The 19,477-nt window shown below is 44.2% G+C and overlaps 1 protein-coding gene across 1 annotated transcript; it reads left to right on the forward strand.

Annotated features, from left to right (window-relative positions):
* The first annotated feature begins 8,508 nt into the window (after positions 1-8,508).
* Positions 8,509-18,858, forward strand: DHCR24 (24-dehydrocholesterol reductase). The gene is made up of 9 exons (XM_033152030.1): positions 8,509-8,812; positions 11,163-11,318; positions 12,377-12,482; positions 12,710-12,828; positions 12,916-13,179; positions 14,032-14,175; positions 14,869-15,066; positions 15,213-15,391; positions 15,798-18,858. Exons 1-9 carry the CDS (start codon positions 8,582-8,584, stop codon positions 15,949-15,951), a joined length of 1,551 nt encoding a protein of 516 aa, XP_033007921.1. The 5' UTR covers positions 8,509-8,581; the 3' UTR covers positions 15,952-18,858.
* Positions 18,859-19,477: the final 619 nt, after the last annotated feature.

Raw genomic sequence — 19,477 nt, forward strand, 5'->3', positions numbered from 1 at the left:
CGCGGGGAACTTGGGTTTAGCAGCAGCGCCGTCCAGAGGACAAAGGGAGAACTTTCCCCGAAGTACACCTGAACGTGTTTTCTCCCAGTCAGGGGGATGGCGGTGGTGATAACGCCTGTTTCTCGCAAGTGCATCAGACACGAAGAGGAAAGGAGAAAGGGCAGCTGCCAGAACGACAAGGAGGTGCTTGGCTCCTACTCCTGTGAGCCCCAGCCAGCCCAGCTATTGGCCTGGGGTGATGGGAGTTCCAAAATGCCCCCTGGAAAAGTTTCTTTCCAAAGTTTCCCTCTTTCCCAACCATACTAAAAATGTTACAGGTGGGTAGCCGTGTTGGTCTGCCATAGTCAAAACAAAATCGAAAATTCTTTCTAGTAGCACCTTAGAGACCAACTGAGTTTGTTCCTGGTATGAGCACGAAAGCTCATACCAGGAACAAACTCAGTTGGTCTCTAAGGTGCTACTAGAAAGAATTTTCGAATACTAAAAATGGTTCACTTACAAACTCTCCAAAGGTCAGGTTCGAGTGCTTCAGAAAGTTGCACAGAGGAAGTAGAACTTGGCTTAGTTATGAAGTAGTGAAAGTATTGGTATATAGGAACTCAAGAATGGCTGGTGAAAGCCATGTGGCTGGGCTGGAGCAACCAGCTCAAACCTCTTCACACTATGAGGCTCTCAGGTAGACTAGGGGAAAACAAAGGCTTGATTACCTAGTTCCTCCCAAGGTGAGGGGAAGTGGACATAGCTAAGCCTGGCGGGACAGCTTACTCTATGGTATTAACCTCTTCATGTATTAATTAAACAAGCATGTTAGTTATATGAGGCTGGTAATCCCACAGTTTGGCCCCACACTGCAGGTTCCAAGCATCTTTGATGGGACCGAAAATAAATAAGAAACTTTTGGGTTAAAGTTATTAATGTAATATAAAATTTTAAAGAGAATAAGATATAAACCAATCCCAAAGTTATTTCACTTGGTAGATTGGATGGGTGGGATACTATCTAAACACAAACAATCCGTAGGGAATAAGTTAACTTCTGCTGAAAGATTAGTTGGCAAAAGGCTGGAAGAAACAACTCCCATTACTAGAATGGAAGAAAATGTATAGCACATAATATTAATGCCCAAGATTCCATATTATAAGAAACTGCGGAAAGGATAAACACAAGGATATTAAAAGTAACCATGTTGGTCCTAAAGAAAAAGTCCATACCAGGGCAATATCTTTATTACGCCAACAAAAATGTCATAAAATAGTGTACATGCTTTCAATAGGCTCTCCTACCCACCATGACAAAGTTGGGTCCTCTGCCACAGCAAAGCCTCCCCCCACCAGCAACAGTTCTCTCCCACAGCCCAGGCCAGCAAATAAAAACCTATGTAGGAACATAGGAAGCTGCCTTATACTGAACCAGACAACTGGTCCATCAAACTCAGTACTGTCAACACTGACTGCCAGTAGCTCTCCAGAGTTTCAGGCAGGGAGTCTCTCCCAGCCCTACCTGGAGATGTCAAGGAGTGAACCTGGGACCTTCTGCATGCAGTGCAGATGCTCTGCCTCTGAGCTAGGGCCTTCCCCTGCAATGTGTTGTGTGTCATCCTAACACACACACACACTCAGCCATCAAAGGGATGGGGGAAGCAGAACTGCCCTCAAAAGTGTTAAACCAGGACCATATTCTCGGTCACTCACTATATGACAAGCCAGAGAGAAGGCTTCATGTTGCATAATCAAGCATTCTACTCAGCAATAATTCTTACAGCTTTTTTAATAGATCTAAAGGACTCTGCCTCCTGAAACTCTTATACTGTACCTTCCCTCCCCGCAACCTTCTCTGCAGCAAAGAGCTCTATTTTGGGAAGTTTTGTGTGACAGGCATTATCTCAGGCCCTTGCAGTGATGAATTGAATGGGGACACAAATGCAGCACTTTTTCCTCCCTCCTTCCTTTCACCCAGCTCCAACTAACTTGAATTTATAGGGTTTCCCCAACCCCACCCCCAGGGATCAAATGCCTCATATGTATCAGTTTACAGGAAGGGAAGCGGCCACAGACTACCCTTGCAAAACTTATTTCATAAAAGGAGAATAGTGTAAATAAATTACAGGTATAGGGAATAGTGTAAATAAGTTACTCCTGCCCATCTAGCAGTTTGAAAGCACGTCAAAGTGCAAGTAGATAAATAGGTACCACTCCGGTGGGAAGGTACACGGCGTTTCCGTGTGCTGCTCTGGTTTGCCAGAAGCGGCTTAATCATGCTGGCCACATGACCCAGAAGCTGTACGCCGGCTCCCTCGGAAAATAAAGCGAGATGAGCGCCGCAACCCCAGAGTCATTCGCAACTGGACCTAACGGTCAGGGGTCCCTTTACCTTTACTAATTTCAAAAGCCCTCTATATGCAAAGAGCTGAAGATCTGGCAAGTTCACTCCCCTGGCAGCGTGCTGTGGGTGGAGGGAGGGAGGTAGCAGAAAGTAAGTGTAAGGAAAGGGGTTGCCCCGCCCACCCACTTTTGTTTTCTGTCTCTGCCTCCCTGGGAATTAAATATAAACACATAAAATATTCCACACTTTGCCAAGCAGAAGCTCCACTCTGCACCACTGCATGTTTCCCCTCATCCTCTTATCACCATTGGTCGAGTCAGTGCTGATTTCTGTGATCTCGCCAATGGAGGACATCTTTTGGTTGTTATGGATGAGCACAGCAGTGATCCAAAGGTACAAATGGTCCCCAGTACTTCAGCAAATGTTGTCACCCCCAAATTGGACAAATGCTTTTCATCTAATGGCCTACCTACTATTGTAAATAGTGACAATGGACCACCTGTTCAAAGTGTGCAATTTCCTCAGTTTTCAGACCATCTTGGATTCAAATATCAAAAACATCACACCTCATTGGTCACAAGCAAGTGGGGAAGTTTAGAGATTTATGAAGACGGCCAAGAAAGACTTATGAATTGTGACAGCAGAGGCAGCTGCTATAAAACAAGAATTGTTTCAATTTCTCTGATGTTCTGAAACCATACCCTCATTGTTCTACTGGCATGCTACCATGTTTGGTGGAAAGGTAAGGATAAAATTTGCTCAAATTGACTTCCCACACAGGGATGCAGACTGCACCAACGTGATAATAAGGCAAAGCTTGCAATGAAAAAGTATACAGACCAATGCAAGTGAGACACAGTAGTGCCTTTCAGAAGGGAGAGAGGGAGATGATCTAGTGTTAAGAGCCCTGCAGCTTTGCAACACACTTTCAATGCCTTTCAATCCTGTTCCAAATGAAATCACGAATGACACAATGGTCACTGCAGACTGAGGCGAGCTCATAAAGTCACCAGAAATGTGTCTCACAAACCATTTCAGATTCAAGGACCTGACGATAATGATGACTTCAGTAACTTGTCATCCACTGCTCCTGCTGTCTGGAACCCATCAATTCCATGCATTCCAGAGCAGTGTTAGAAACGGAGATAAGAAAGCTAGGAGCTAAATGGCACCTTAAACCTGGGTTCAGGGCGCAGCAACAGAATGTATAGGTGTGCTTTTGTAAAAAAAAAAAAAAAAAAAAAACAAACCAAGAATACAAAGCTGAACATGAACGAACTGCAGCTAAAATCTTTCACATGGTCTAGTCCTTCCCATGCCCACTCCCCTTATATTCTTAGAAGGGTTTCTTCTCCAGTCTTCAGAGAGTAGCACAGGAAGTAGGGAGGCAGAAAAAGGTCCTCCTTTCCTTCCACTTTGCAGTTTTAATCTGAAATCTTAGGTGCAATACTGCGCCCAGAGCTCAGAAACTGCTTGCGCTGATGAAATTCCCTTTCAAAAAATGTGCCTAGAACAATGGGAGTTTCAAAAACTGTTCCAAAGATCTTGCAAAGTATCACCGGAAGCCATCATTATGGATCCCTAACAGCAGGGCTGACACTGCCCTGTAGGTTCCTACACTCTGCCCCAAGCTGGCTCTGTTTTGGCTGGCCCTGCCAGTTGGCGTATAAGTAATGATTTTGCAAAGAAGTTTAAAAGGGGAAGGAGGTCTGGGGCTCAGAGTAAAAGACTCAGGGTTCAGGCATTATTTGTTGTGGCAGGGGTAGAGACTGCTCTTTTAGAGTCACACACACACACACACACACCAAAAAAAGATACACACTATTTCGTGTACAGTTATGGAATGAGATTGTGGCATATTGTTATCATGGAATGTGGAAAGTGCTCTGGTGGAGTAAGATTGCAAAATATATTGTGCGCACGGCCTTGGTTTGGAAGGTTAGCAAAACAATATATGACGGCTGGTAAGAGAATGCTTCAAGTAATTATTTATGGAACTCAGTGTACTCCTGAGAGTACACCAAGTAATTTTTCAATAAACCAGTGGCAACAAGGCTGATCTGAGCAATCCTTGAAACTTTAGCTTTAACCTTCCAACTGGAACTCAGACATAAGAAGCAGCATTTCTCCTCCGGAGGGGAAAGAAAAAACAGGGCAAGAAAACAACTATATTTTCAAGTTGCTTTCTGAGACAGTGGAGACACAGGTAGGCAGCCTGACAGACTTCTTGTTTTCTTCACAAAGGCATTTAAGCAGCCCACAAAGAGGCAATATAAAGACTTCACATCTCCCCAGCCTTCAGTCTGCAGGAAGGGCTTAAAAGCAGAGCTTTGGGAATGGGCAAAGTTACCAGGCTCCAACAAGCAGCATCCATACTTGTCTACTCATAAATGAGGTTTCCATTCTTCAACTGTAGTTCTATCTTTTTAGCTGCTAGTAGAAGAGTCCCTTTAAAGCCAAGGCCAGAGACATCAGCATCTCCATTCCTCATGGACAGATCCTTGCCAGGTATGAATTGGCTTATTCTGTGCCAGAAGAAGAAGAAGAGAAGAGTTTGGATTTGATATCCCGCTTTTCACTACCCGAAGGAGTCTCAAAGCGGCTAACATTCTCCTTTCCCTTCCTCCCCCACAACAAACACTCTGTGAGGTGAGTGGGGCTGAGAGACTTCAGAGAAGTGTGACTAGCCCAAGGTCACCCAGCAGCTGCATGTGGAGGAGTGGAGACACGAACCCGGTTCCCCAGATTACGAGTCTACCGCTCTTAACCACTACACCACACTGGCTCTGATATCTATTATATTGTAAACTTTCCAGTAGTCAGAGTATGAGCCAAATTTCATCTTAACCATTTGTTGACACGCTGATACCTCCATGTTGAAAGATATATAAATTCTCCTCACCCCATGTGTGATAATGTGAGTTTCAATTGTCGATATCTATCTAGCAATCTGAAGGAAAATCAGGGTATGTAGCAATTTGGGGTAGCTATTGTAGATATGAAATTTATGTAATTCAGTATATGTTCTTGTACATGCATTTTAGCAGTATCTCACAGCCGGTGCACTATTGAGGATTGAAGTAGGCCTCCTTTCTCTAAAAACTGGGTATGTTCAGCCTGGAGAAGAGGAGACTGAGCAGAGATAAGATAGCCATCTTCCAATATCAAAAAGGCTGTCACAATGTCACATGGAAGCTGGATCAAGCTTGTTTTCTCCTGCTCTGGAGGGTAGGACTCAAACCAATGGATTCAAGTTAAAGGAAAGGAGATTCCAAGTAAACAGCAGGCAGAAAGAACTTTCTGACAATAAGAGCTGTTCGACAGTACTGGAGAATGGACTCCCTCAGGAGGGTGCGGACTCTCCTTCATTGGAAGTTTTTAAGTGGAGGTTGGGTGGACATCTGTCATGGATGCTTTAGTTGAGATTCCTGCACAGCAGAGGGTTGGACTAGGTGACTCTTGGGGTCCCATCCAACTTTTCGATTCTATGATTCTATGTACAGTATACACAAACCCATTATACTGTATTAGAAAAAAAATTAGTGATGTTTGATCAACATTTAGCAAAATTGTGTTTTTAAGACTTACATAATATAGAAGGTTGGACACAATTTAGCAGATATTTGATGTTAAGCCACTCTATTCTCACAGCAAGGCCAATGCAGGGTTCATCTGACTGTAAGAGCTGGGATATAATTTTTGTCAAAGATGCTAAAAGAAATATTGAATACATGAAGAATTTTAAGTCTGCTATCTGGTATAGTAAAATCAAACCAGACCATAAAAGGGCCACATATCTTATCAAAATTTACTCCACCACTCCCCCTGCTTCAGTCAGACATGCTTTTATCCAGCTTGGATTCCAAGCCATGCCTACTGATGTCTAGATATGGTTGTAGATTTTCTAATAGACTAGCAAAGGATGGTTTTGGCATGTGCAGAAAGGCCAAACTGAAGATGTGATGCACTGTATCTTGTACCATCTATTATATTATTATTAACCAATGCTTATGTTTATTCTTCCCTTTCAGGCTTTCTTACAAGGCCAAATGATTTTTAACTTTGATAACTTTATCTGAATCTCCTGTTTTCATTTCTGTGTTTTAATGGGATTGTTTTATTGTGTGTTTTAATGATGGGTGTTTATGTTTTAATGTTTCAGTGGATAGGCCAGCTGGTTAGAGCATGGTGCTGATAATGCCAAGGTTGAAGGTTCGATCCCAATAAGGGACAGCTGCATATACCTGCATTGCAGGAGGTTGAACTAGATGATCCTCAGGGTCCCTTTCAACTCTACAATTATTTTATCCTGTGCCGTTCAGTTGTATCCATACATAAATGAAAACCTGCTTGGTTGCAGGATGATTTTTGCAAAATTTGGTTGAACAGATGTTCAAACAACTTTCCAAAATATATAAAAGTAGTTAATTATGGATTTTTGTTTTACTGTAATATTTTGTAACTGGTTATTCCGCTTTATAAACTGCTTAGAAGAATGTTTTGGCATTAACTGTATGCATGCAGAGCATTTTGTTACAGTACTCAAAGGCACAGAAAACAAGCACCTCTCTTTTTGCTGCTGGGGTACTGTTACAGAGCAGACCAAGAATTCTGCCAACTCACTCATCCCTCTCCTTCTGTATAATTAATTTACTCAAATTATATACCACTCTTTATCAAAAGATCAAAGGGCGGAGTACAACACTAAAAACACAATTTAAGCAGAACAACAACAACATAATGCACAGCATAACAACACGCAGCATCATCATAATAAAACGATCATAACAATAATGCGTAGGATCGATCTCTGCTTGCACAAAAGGCTCTCTGTTTAGCAAGCAACGTGAAGATTCAGAACTTGGACACTGCTTCTAACATGGCGAACGCCCAGAGGCTGCAGATGGTTCGCCTCGTGCCGCCGCACAGTGCCCCGGACAAAGGGGGCAGGATTACAACGTTCCAGGCGAGGTGCCACCAGCCAGGCAGCACGTGGCCTGAAAGGATGCCCCCCCTGGTGCTGCTCCAGACCCTGGCTGCCGTTTCACCCCAGCGTGCCAAACGGAATTTCCGAGCCCACAGAACTGTATCTGCGTATGCAAGCAAGGCAGGGCAGGGGAAATTGTCCCTTGGCACGTGAGTTGTCCCATGAGCAGCAGAGGAGGAGGCACCTTTGCCAAAATACTTAAGCGCAATCCTGTACCAATCAACTCTCAGGTGTTTATAGGATTGCAACCGTATTTCCCTCCCCTATTTTTTGGTATCCGAGCAAGAGGCCTCTTTGTTCCGGCTGCAATTTAGGAAGGGCATTCCCCCGATGCACGGCTTGCGGGGAACCCTCCACAGGATCAGGGGCGGGTTACTATTCATCAGTTCACGAACCGGGGGTTGGGTCCTCCATACAAAATAAGAAAAAAGAAAAAAAAAGAAACCATGCCTTGCAGCGTCATCCGCACCCCTCCCAACGGCGAGAGCACCCAACCTGCATGCCTGCCTAGGGCGGGGAGGCGGCGCACGGCGTTCGCTCCGCCAACTGGCCTCGTGCTGCACCGAGGCACCCGGCCGGTACGGGTGTTTATCTCCACGCCCCCTCGCCTCCAGAGCCAGCCAATCCCGCCACTCGGCGCCTGATCCGATCCAAACGGCGCCACCCCATTGGTTGGACGGCGTCCCTCTCCTCACCGCCGAGGAGCCCGACCGGCCAACCAGGAGGGAGGTTGGACTGCGCTGCGAGTCGGGCCGGGGGCGGAGCGCCGGGTGCCAAGCGCCGAACGTTGGGCTCTGCTCTGCTTTCCAGGGGAGCGCGAGGAACGGTCGACTCGCGAGCTAGGGGTGACGCCGGTCCGCGAGCGAGTGTGACACGGTCGTGGGGAAGGTGCGCGCGTGTCCCCGACGCGGTTCTTCTGAACCCGGGTCTCGTGGACACCAAACATACTCTGTATAGAGGCTTGCCCCGTTGCGAGGGGAGGGGAGGGGCGAGTGCCTGCCTTGCGTTGCATAGGGCGGCGGCGCTGCTAAGAGCGTTGTACGTGGGAAGAAGAGGCGGAGGGCAGCGGGGCCTCAGGGGTTGTTGGAACAGGTGGCTGCTAGGTAGGCAAAGCGGGGACGGGGAGGGTCAGCTGGGCACTGAAGAGGCCGGCTGTGCAAAACAAGTTGTGCCGCTCTGTTGGGTGGTGCGGGGGTTGAGTGGATCAGATTAGGAGAACGCCTTGGGTTGTAAGGCGCGTTGCGTGTGAGTGAGTGACGGCCAGGGTTCGCGATGGGTCCTCTGCTGTCTCTCGGGGTCGGGCTTCTGCTGCTCATCCTGTGGGCCCGCTACAAGGGGCTCGCGTACGTGCTGGTCCACCACCGCTGGGTCTTCGTGTGTCTCTTCCTGCTGCCCCTCTCCGTGCTCTTCGACATCTACTACCAGTTCCGCGCCTGGGTGGTGCAGAAGATGCACAGCGCGCCCCGGCAGCACAACCTGCGTGTTCGCAACATCCAGGAGCAGGTGAGAAGGGCGCGCGGCGGGCGGAGGGGGAAAGCCCCCCTCCCAAAAGGGTTTACAAGTTGGAAGAAACGCCGGCTGTTCAGTTTTTCTAGTAAGACTCGGGGTGTTCCTGGCTGTCATTCCCTGGAGCTGAGGTTTTCAAGCGTAGAAGTTGACCAGAGGTTTGAATGAGGCTAAATAGAAGTCGTGAGTTGCCGATCAGGACTACTCACAGCAACCATTGAGTCTGGTGCTCCCCGCCCCCCCCCCCTTTTTGGAGCAGGTTTTGATATTGCTGATATTGGACCAAAGCAGGGATGGGAAAGCTGTGCCCCTCCAGATGATGTTGGGCTACAACTACCATCATCCCAGCTATTGGCGTTGCTAGCTGAGGCTGATGTGATTTGGAGTCAGTTTCCCCGTTCCTGACCAATCAGCTGTGGGCTTGTAGCAGTGACACAGTGCTAAATTAATATCTTATTTACTTATATACCATGTAATGCTAGAGGAAGTTTCTGAGCAGTTTAGAAAATATAAAAAAAATCAGCCATTAAAATACACTAGAAAACAGAACCATTAAAATTAAAAGGTGGGAAAATTATCTGTACCCTGCTCATCTAACTGGGTTGCCCCAGATGAATATATCAAGGGACACATCTTGCAAACAGGTGTGTTTTCAGAAACCGGCAGATTGTCAATACAAACAGAGGTGTATTTCAGCAGAGAATGCATTCCATTACTGTTACTACAAACCAATTGTAAGTGGAAGGAAAGGTGCTGCAAGAAAACAGTGCCGGTATTTGGCACGTTGTTGCTCTCTAGACAGTATGTATCTTCTTCCTAGAATCATAGCATTGTAGAGTTGGAAAGGACTACAGTGGAACCCCGAGTTACGCACGCGATCCATTCCGGGTCGCCGTGCGTAACATGGGCGTGCGTATCCCGAACGCACAACCCCCCCCCCGAAAACCCAGATGTAATGCGATTTGAGCGCTTTTGCGCATGCGCGAAGTACGCAGAAGCGTTCTGCACATCCAGGGGTCGCGCATGCTCCGGAAACGCTTCCGGGTTGCGGGCGTTCTTAACCCGAACGTACACAACATGGAGCATGCGCAACCCGGGGTAGGTATGACTGTACAATGGACACCTAGTCTTCAGTGGTCCTCTTGTTTATGGATAACAGGCATAAACATTAGTGGAGTCCGTATGTGGCTTGTGTAGGTATGTGCCTGATGCTAGGGAAACCATAAATCAGGAAGCATTCAAATTGCAGAGAGCCTATTCTGCGCCACGTGTCTCCCAGACAGGTCATTATACCAAACAAGCCTTTATTCTTTTGTTCCTGTTCATGAAAATAGCAACTTCCTGTGTAGAAAGGTTACAGCACTTGGGGCTTTTTAGTGTAGAGAAAAGGCCATTAAGAGGAGACATGCTAGAGCTAGAAGAACACCATGCACACCGATGGCACTGTATAACTAATCATCATCATCATTGTGGGGTTTATTAGCATGAGATACTTTAACCTCACACTGCAGTCTTCTACTCATCACAGTGCAAACAAGGCCAGATTTGCCTGTGCTATCATGCTTTTCAGATAGTAGAGTGTGTTCACATTACCACTTTAAAGCTCAGTGAAGTCCCTTCCGCTGCCCCAGTGAATTTCACAGCACAGCTCATTCTCTCCCCCCTCCCCAGCTATTCACATCAACACGGCTCCATTAGTGTAAGATTTGTGTCTGTTTGAGTACACGCTAGGGTGCATTGGCAGGCAGGGACGCCTTTTCCCTATGCAGAAGTGTTCACACCTTGGCTGGAGATAAATTACGAATGGCTTAAGGACTGTCAATCAGTGTGAAGCTAGTTTGGGGAAAAACTCATAAAACAGTAGTGTAACAAATTACAGGAAGCATTTGCAAAGTCCAGGATGCATTTGCACCGGAATGGCAGTGAGTACAGTGGGAGTGTGAACACAAGCCTAGTAGGCTCTTATTCTATCTTAATTGCAATACTAATGCAAATTTTTAACACAAAAGGTAACTACCGGTATCTTGAGAACAGGCAGAAAAACCATTAAGTGGTCCACCAAGACCCTCAAGAATTTTCAAGTAGTCTAGGGGAGGGGGAGAGTTCAGGAACTGTTGGCTTAGGTTTTCTAAATTAAAGCAGTATATAAATTTTGTTAAGTAAATGTTTGCTTTGAATTGCCCCATTCTATTTAATGGGACTTCCGGGGAAGTGTGCATAGTGTACATAGGATTCTTCTAGTCAGAATCAGTTTTCTCAGATGAAAATCTGTTTACGGCCTATTACTTGCAAAAACAACATCAGGTTGTCATATATAAGGTATTAAATTAATCTTCCTTTCTTGCAGGTACGAGAATGGAAAAAAGAAGGGCTAAAAACATATATGTGCACAGGACGTCCTGGCTGGCTTACAGTGTCTCTTCGTGTTGGAAAGTACAAGAAGACGCTTAAGAATATAACAATCAACTTGATGGATGTTCTGGAAGTGGACACTGAGAGAATGGTAAGCTTGGAATTTATCCTTCTATTTAAGTGATGAGCTTTTGTTCAAGGGATGCAGCCATTGCTGAACACCATTGAGCCTGTTGGTTTCTGTGCTTTCTGGTCCTCTTTGAGGTGCCTGACCAAGGATGAGGCACATGACTTCAAAGTGGAAGAATCAGAACTTGGGGCGCAGGACCTCTGGTGTGGCAGTACTACTGAGGATGTTTCCCCACTAGCTGGTGTCTTCAGAAATGCTATCTTTTGCTCACTCCTGTCTTAGTAGCAGGCAGTGGGGCAGCAGCACTTACCTGACTTCATGTCACTTCAGCTTACTGCAAGGGGCCAGGTTGGCGCAGTGCAAACTCGTTGGTGGAACCAATCTGGCACTCCTTGCACCTTCCCGTCTCCCTCCCTGTAATACGTAGGAACACCAGTGACAGAAGGGCAAGTAAATGCTGTCATCCCACTGACCACTACTTCTCAGTGACCCTGCACGTTGTTCGTGCATTAGTATATATGTATGGGATAAGCAGTGCAGACAGGAGCTTCTTGGGCCAAATTCTCAAGTTTTTGGTGCAACCTTAGCTGCCTTGTCTGCTACAGAAAGTACTGTTGTGCTGCTCAACCTAAAGCATTCATGCTATGGGTTTCCTAGTTGTAATTTGCCTAATTACATCCAGGATAGGCAAGCATGATCTGCAACACTAACCTGTTTAAAGTATTTCTTTTCCACTGTATTTCCTGATTCCCAAAGACCAAGGTAACTTTTAAGGTGTGCACCAAATGATGGGACAGAGTGCATTTCTGTGTTATTGGTTCGGCATCAGATTTGTATTGAGTATTCAGCACAGAGGTGCCTTGGGTTAAGTACGCTTCAGGTTAAGTACGCTTCAGGTTAAGAACTCCGCTTAAGAACAGAAATTGTACTCTGGCGGCACAGCAGCAGGAGGAGGTCCCATTAGCTAAAGTGGTGCTTCAGGTTAAGTACGCTTCAGGTTAAGAACGGACCTCCGGAACGAATTAAGTACTTAATCCAAGGTACCACTGTATTGGCATATAAAATGTGTTCTTCCTTAGGTTGTCCGTGTGGAACCTTTGGTCACAATGGGACAGTTAACGGCACACCTCAACCCCATAGGCTGGACTCTTCCAGTGGTACCAGAACTGGATGACCTTACCGTAGGTGAGAGGTCTTGGGATTTGTAAAATTTAACTACAACTCTTAAATATTTCAATACTGCTCCACTTAGCAATTAAAAGCAAATTATTTTTAAACTTTTCTGTGATGCATAAGATCTAATCCTCACTGTATGATTCCCAAGTTGGGAAAATTCACTTGTTATTTAATTAAGTCCTCTGGAAAATGAAAATACAATTCATCTGATTGTTGTGCAATGATCTCTTGTTCAGGTGGTTTGATCATGGGGACTGGTATTGAATCGTCCTCCCACATCTATGGACTGTTTCAGCATTCCTGCGTGGCCTATGAACTTGTTCTTGCTGATGGGAGCCACGTGAGATGTACACCGGTAAGATAACATTCTAATTTGCTGTGGTTTGTGACATTATGCCTCCTCTGTGTCTGTATGTGCCTTAGTGTTGCGTATTTTTTGCAGGAGGAGAACGCAGACCTATTTTATGCAGTTCCTTGGTCTTGTGGCACATTGGGCTTCCTGGTGGCAGCAGAAATAAAAATGATTCCAGCGAAAAGATATGTGAAACTGCATTATGAGCCTGTGAGAGGACTGAAGAGAATCTGCAAGAGATTTGCTGAAGAATCTGAGAAGAAAGAAAACCATTTTGTGGAGGGTCTGGTTTATTCTTTAGAAGAAGCTGTCATAATGACTGGAGTTTTGACCAATGAAGCTGATAATAGTAAGGTAACAACATTGATTCTTTCACTTCTTCAGCTAAATAGGACACCGGCGGGGAGAGAACTAGCCAAACTTGCCTCTGAAAATCAATCTCTGCACTTTGTTGATTCCAAAGTTAAGAGAGCCCATCTGCAGTACAGGCTTCCTTCAGTTTTTATGGTATTTTTAATGACATAGCTACCCCTAGAGAACTGTAGTTCGTTGAGAGTGTTGTGAATTCTTTTTTTGGAGCTTAGCCTCCCTTACAGAACAGTAGTTCCCATGGTTCTCTGGATGGAGGAGTGACTGTTAAACTAGTTTAACAAAATTCTGGGCAAATCCCTTCCATGAGTGGAATGTCTTGCACATAATCATTCTGGCAGGAGAGGCCGTTCTGCAAAACTATTTCTCCCACAGGCCTAGGGCAAACCAATCTGCCTGATAGAAGTGCAGAGAATTGGCCTGTAGGCAGTTCCTATCTACAAAAATAATTGCCAGTGTTGATTGCATACAAACATTTGCATGTAAATGATGTACATTGCATGACTTTACATCAAGGATAGACAGTGTGTCACCCTACAGACGTTGTTGGACTGAACTGCCAGTTGGCCCCAGCCATTGCTGGCCAATGCTTAGGGGTGGAGGGAATTGTAGTGCAGCAGCATCTGGAGCAACAACCCTCTTAGCTACCCCTGATCAACACAACCTGTTGTTGGTGTTTCCTTGGCAATCTTACTCTTAACAGTTGCAGAAATGTGCTGAGCATTAAAAGAACTTGCATTCAGTTGCAGCTGTAATTAGAGCCACGTTATGAAACTTTGTCTTCAGGCAAAGTTGCTTTTGTGTTGGTGTGTTCATTGTGTTCCTGTTTATGTTAAGATCAACAGAATTGGGTGCTACTACAAGCCATGGTTTTTCAAGCATGTGGAGAACTATCTAAAGGCTAACAAGACGGGAACGGAATATATCCCGGCAAGGCAATACTATCACAGGCATACACGAAGCATCTTCTGGGAGCTCCAGGTAAGGTTCCAGTTCATGCCGCATTTGCTGTCAATCAAGCCCACAGACACTTCCGTATCAATTCAATAGCTGACTGGGCCAAACTTCTTCCCCATGTTATATATCGGGGTAGGAACTAGATCTGACCCGCTGACATGTCCCAGTTCCTATGGGCCAGTTTGACCAGCTGCCCACCTGTCGGTTGCCTGATGTCAGCTGATCAGCGGCTAGTGCAAAAAACTCATATCATTTGCCCACGCCCTTTGATTTCAAGCCACGGGGGCAAAGAAGGCATTTCCCCGCAGGGCTTGTCGTAAGCGCCAACTGGAAAAATGGTTGCAGTAATTCCCGAGACTGAAAAGCATCATATTGCTGCAGCTCACTGCACAGAAGATCCCATTAACAAAAGTCCTCCATGGACCTTAGGAGGAGGAACTTCCTCCCAATGTTATATGTGGGATTAGTTGCTAATTATCTAAATCCATATGTGCTGTAGTTTTGTTTTATTTTATTGTATGTACTAATTAGAGCCTCTAGTAATTGTAATCGACATGATTTTTGTAAACTGTGTACAGGTTTTCTCTCAATCAAGCAGCATGTGAATTTTGTTAAAAAGTGTTGCTTTTTAAGGCAGAGTACATTTATTTCTGAAGTCGGTGATCCAGATTTGAAATGCGGAGCTTTCTCACAACATGCATTTGCTCTGTTTTCTAGGATATCATCCCGTTTGGCAATAACCCTGTTTTCCGCTACCTGTTCGGCTGGATGGTTCCTCCTAAAATCTCCCTCTTAAAACTGACCCAAGGAGAAGCAATTCGGAAGCTCTATGAGCAGCATCACGTTGTACAAGACATGATGGTCCCCATGAAAAGCCTTGAGCAATGTATCGAAACCTTCCACAGTGACATTAAAGTAAGAGCATCTTTCCTATCTTCCAGGTTGTTCTTAGTAGCAGTAGTCAAACAAAACATTTCTCGACTACAGGATTCAGAAGGGCTAGGCAGTGGCTCCCATGTATTGCTCTGTCGTGAATATTTTTGTTCTTCCATTGTCTCTAGGTTTATCCTCTGTGGCTCTGCCCCTTCATCTTGCCCAATAACCCTGGCATGATCCACCCAAAAGGAGATGAAGCAGAGCTCTATGTGGACGTGGGAGCCTATGGAGAGCCCCAAACTAAACACTTTGAAGCTAAGGCTTCCACCAGGCAAATAGAAAAGTTTGTAAGGAATGTTCATGGGTAAGGGTCTAAGTCCCGAAAGGGCATTCTCTCATGTTGTTAGGAGAACTCACTTACAGTTACCTTTTCAGCTTGCTGCATGATGACGATGCACAAACAAAAATAATTTTAACTTAATTTTTTATTGGTCAGGGTTTTTTTTAAGGATCCTTCTTACCTGAAGGCATATATCATTTAACAAAAACGTGCTTCATTATAAGCTGCTATGACAGACTTTCCTTTTGGGGCCACTGAGCAGTCTGAAGTGTTTTCTGTTCTAAAATGCAGAATTGGTTTCATGGGGTGCTATTGGAGTACTTGGGACTAGACAAAAGGGTTCCTTTAGGACAAGATCTGAACGTTTGTGCTGGCAAAATTGCCTTCTGATGCAACAATTTTAAGATCTGTTTTTCATTTTTCCTTTTAGTTTTCAGATGTTGTATGCTGATTGCTATATGACCCGTGAGGAATTCTGGGAAATGTTTGATGGCTCGCTGTACCACAAGCTGAGGAAGCAACTTCATTGTAATGATGCTTTTCCAGAGGTGTATGATAAGATCTGCAAATCTGCAAGACATTAAATCAGACTCACCTGAACAAGAAATCGGGTGAAGTTGGATTTTACAATAAGTAATTGCTCTGCCCTTAACGAAAGCATGTTGTTGCTGTCCCAAAGACTTCAAGCATATTTGTGGTTTAAGAGATATAAACTCCTGCCTTTATATGAAAAAAATAAATCTACACTTACAGGAATTTCCATTTCTAAGCTATAAGGTTTAATTATAGGTTTGCTATAGATCTTTTAGTGGTATCCTATAGAAGAAAGGGAAAAAAATCTGAATTTTGAGGATGCTAGAACTGCAATCTAGCTAGCAATTGCCAGTGGGAGTTTTATAGGAGCTTTGCTACTACAAATGTAATGGGATGGGATCCTGTAATTTAGAACATCACCTCTACGTGAGGGTAGTGCCAAATACTTGCCAAATGAGACTGCCTTTAAATTACGTCACTGTTGCCTATACCATATCACTAAGCTTACCCAGGATTTCCATTTGAATTGTTAAAAGTAACCATGCATTAGATTCACAGTTGTAGCCCTGTCTGTCTGAAAGTGTTGGAAGTTATGGTTTGCAGGCAATTTGAACTGTTTAGCCTCTCTTTCTTACTTTGAATTACATTTTTCTTTAGTTGTGTCCATCAAGGTTTCTTTGATGCAGGGGAAGACTTGCTGGCATGCACTGTGGAGGGATTGATGTATTTATCTTTCCTGTTTATAAATGCTGTTGCTTTTGTCTGTTCTCTCCCTTGCCTCCAGTTCTTCAAGTCTTCAGTGCAAACTGCCGCTGGATGGCCTTTGTTTGTTTGTTTTCCTGTGTTGCTTTTTGGTATCGCTGCTGCTGCTGCTACAAGATACAGAATATGCTATAATTATCTGTTTTCTGGGTAACAGACACTGGATTAGCAGTTTAAATGGATTGTCAGAAATGCAAGATTGGCCTCACTTTTCATAGTACACAAAGAAGATTAACACTGATCTGACACTGAGCAAAGTGGTTTCATTTTGTTGCCTAACTAATTTATGCTTTATTTTGTTTTGGAAATGTGTAGCAGATTGTGGGTTTTGTGTGTGGTATATGATGCGCATAACTTTAGTTTGAAAGGCAGTATTGACCATGGGTATCTTTTATTTTTAGGAAGTTTTTATTTTTATTTTTAGTGCCTTAATCAACTGGAAGAGACCTGGATCATTTTAGCCATCCTATTTTTAAGACTTCATTAACGTTTGGAAATGCGGGTGGGGTAGGAATAAATATCCAGATTTTTAAAACGTCTGAACATGCACCCCACATGTAGATGAAAGGAAACTTAAGCTTTTGTATGATGTAACTCAATCCTATGCAGATTTACCCACAAGTCCCACTTTCAGTAAGCCTTAAGAGAGCCACGTACATCCAGAAGACAAACTTGCATGCAGCCAGCCTTGTAGGAGGACAGATACCATTTCTTCATCCTCTTTACCCTCACCTTGCCCAACAAAAGGCAGAGGGTTTGGATGAAGCAGAGCTGTCCCTCTGCCTAGATCTGTCAGTGAGAAAGATCTGCTGCCATCTGTCAAGCCCTCCAGAGTGCTCGCTCAAAAGGTGGGTGACATATACAGCTAGTGATATTCAGCAGAAGCCTAGGGTTGGGAGACCAACACATGATCAACTGGATCCTGAGCCATCCCAGCTGCTGACAGCCACAGGCCCAAACTAGGCTACCAGCCCAGCCCTGGGAGCTGTTCTTGTAAGGGGAAATTTTGCCCCCTGCTTCTTCCACACTGGCTGGTGTGTGTCAGAGGGGCTGTGGAAGTAGCAGTGGCTACACTTCATTAAGCCCAGCCTTAGTGGTCCAGGGGTTTGGGTTGCACACTAGAGAGAGAGGAGCGGGCCTCTAATTTACACTTATATGTGCCCCCCTTTTCCATACATTCTGATTAATGTTAAAATGTTAACATGGCTATTTTCTTTCTCACAATTCTACAAGCTAGTGATTTCTCTGTTAGGGTAAAGCTTTTGCACTGAAGCAATAAGCCCCCAACGCCTCTAACATCAATGCTTCCTAAAAAATTAATGTAAAAGCAATAGGTTTAAGTTTGGCTGGGGCCATGAACTTCCCCATAATAAAACTCGCTTCCCATCTGTAATCAGTTTTAGAGGGATTAGGTGGGTTTGGGTTTCTTATTTCCTTTTCATTGCACCAAGTTTAACCAAAATCTGATCCAAAGACTATTCAAGACTCAAAAATTCTCACGTGGAATTATTTATCTGAACATAGGGAGAAATGTTCGGCATGGTGAGACATACAATATGAAAACATCTTACTGTCTGTGGAGTTTTATTTATGATGACCAGCTGATGGTTTTATTTATTGGAAGAGAATAAACAAGAGCATGTTTTAGTTACTCAGTAATGCACATGTGTTTAGACTGAGCCATCTGATAACTATTCCTTGATGGGGGAAAGCCCTGCATACACTACTGTAGCACATCTGAAAACCATTCTCACAATGTTTGTGAGTAGGAAGTGGCAGTAGCGGTAAAAAGCCACTGTAGCTGTGCCAGTGTATTGGACATAGGTTGAATCTAGAAATGGACTGAGAGTTGACAGTCCAACCCATGCTTGCCATTATTTATCTGTGCAGGATTGAGTTCTAAAGGCAAGGGGGGTAGTGCCAGAGTCTGTAATCTGTAGAGTATGTCTTTGTGTCGCACACGGTTCTGTTTCTCATCACAGGCTGTATCTGCAAGTGTGTTTGTCCTCTATTGCTACAACCATAGTGAAAAAGAGTCCCAACCACTCAGATGTCCTAATTTTACACCAGCAGCCACGGTGTACTTACGTTGCAACTGTCAGATGTTTTGTACTGCTGCTCTCGGGCAGAACTTGCGCTACCACCATAAAAAATATGCTATTTTGATGTGACTGAATAAAATGGTGTTGAGAAGATCTTTGCTGTACGTCTCTAGCATCTCAAGTCATTTTGAATGGAAGACGCATTGGAAATGTCATGTATTGGGCAGAACTCTTTGAAAACTTTCAAGTAGGTCTTCATAGAAGCTGGGTTGAGGAGCTTTTTGAAGTACTCATCGGATTTTTGAAGCTATCAAAATTCTACCTTCAGCTTTTTCCTAGACTTAACTTATTTCTAATCCTGGAATCACATCCATATTTATTTTTTAAAAAATGATGTATTGCATCCTTTTTTAAAAAAAAGAATCTATGCCTCTATTAGCCTATAAAATGTCTCAAAAGTAAACCTTGCCATAAATTCCTACAGGGTCTTGCCTGGCATTTTACCACATTATGTGCAAGTTAACGTTGATTTGGCAGTATAATAAAATGTCCTTAAAGGAACTGACAAAATGAACTAATACTTCAATTCCTTGTGCTTCAGTACTATCTAGTTCAGAAGTAACCAATATGTGCCCTCTAAACGTTGTTGGCCTCATGGTAGAGGATGATGGTCCCTGTAGTTGCATCAACATCTGGAAAGCACCCTGTTGGCTCGCCTTGGTCTAGTTAAATAGAATTTTTCATACACCAAATAGGATTTAGTGTTCAAATG

The sequence above is a fragment of the Lacerta agilis genome, chromosome 6 (genome assembly GCF_009819535.1).
Source record: "Lacerta agilis isolate rLacAgi1 chromosome 6, rLacAgi1.pri, whole genome shotgun sequence".
Taxonomy (NCBI): Eukaryota; Metazoa; Chordata; class Lepidosauria; order Squamata; family Lacertidae; genus Lacerta; species Lacerta agilis.

Coding starts and splice junctions, on each gene's coding strand:
- DHCR24 (XM_033152030.1), top strand. CDS start 8,582: ATGGGTCCTCTGCTGTCTCTCGGGGTCGGGCTTCTGCTGCTCATCCTG. Junction 8,813..11,162: donor TTCGCAACATCCAGGAGCAG/GTGAGAAGGGCG, acceptor CCTTTCTTGCAG/GTACGAGAATGGAAAAAAGA. Junction 13,180..14,031: donor ATGAAGCTGATAATAGTAAG/GTAACAACATTG, acceptor GTTTATGTTAAG/ATCAACAGAATTGGGTGCTA.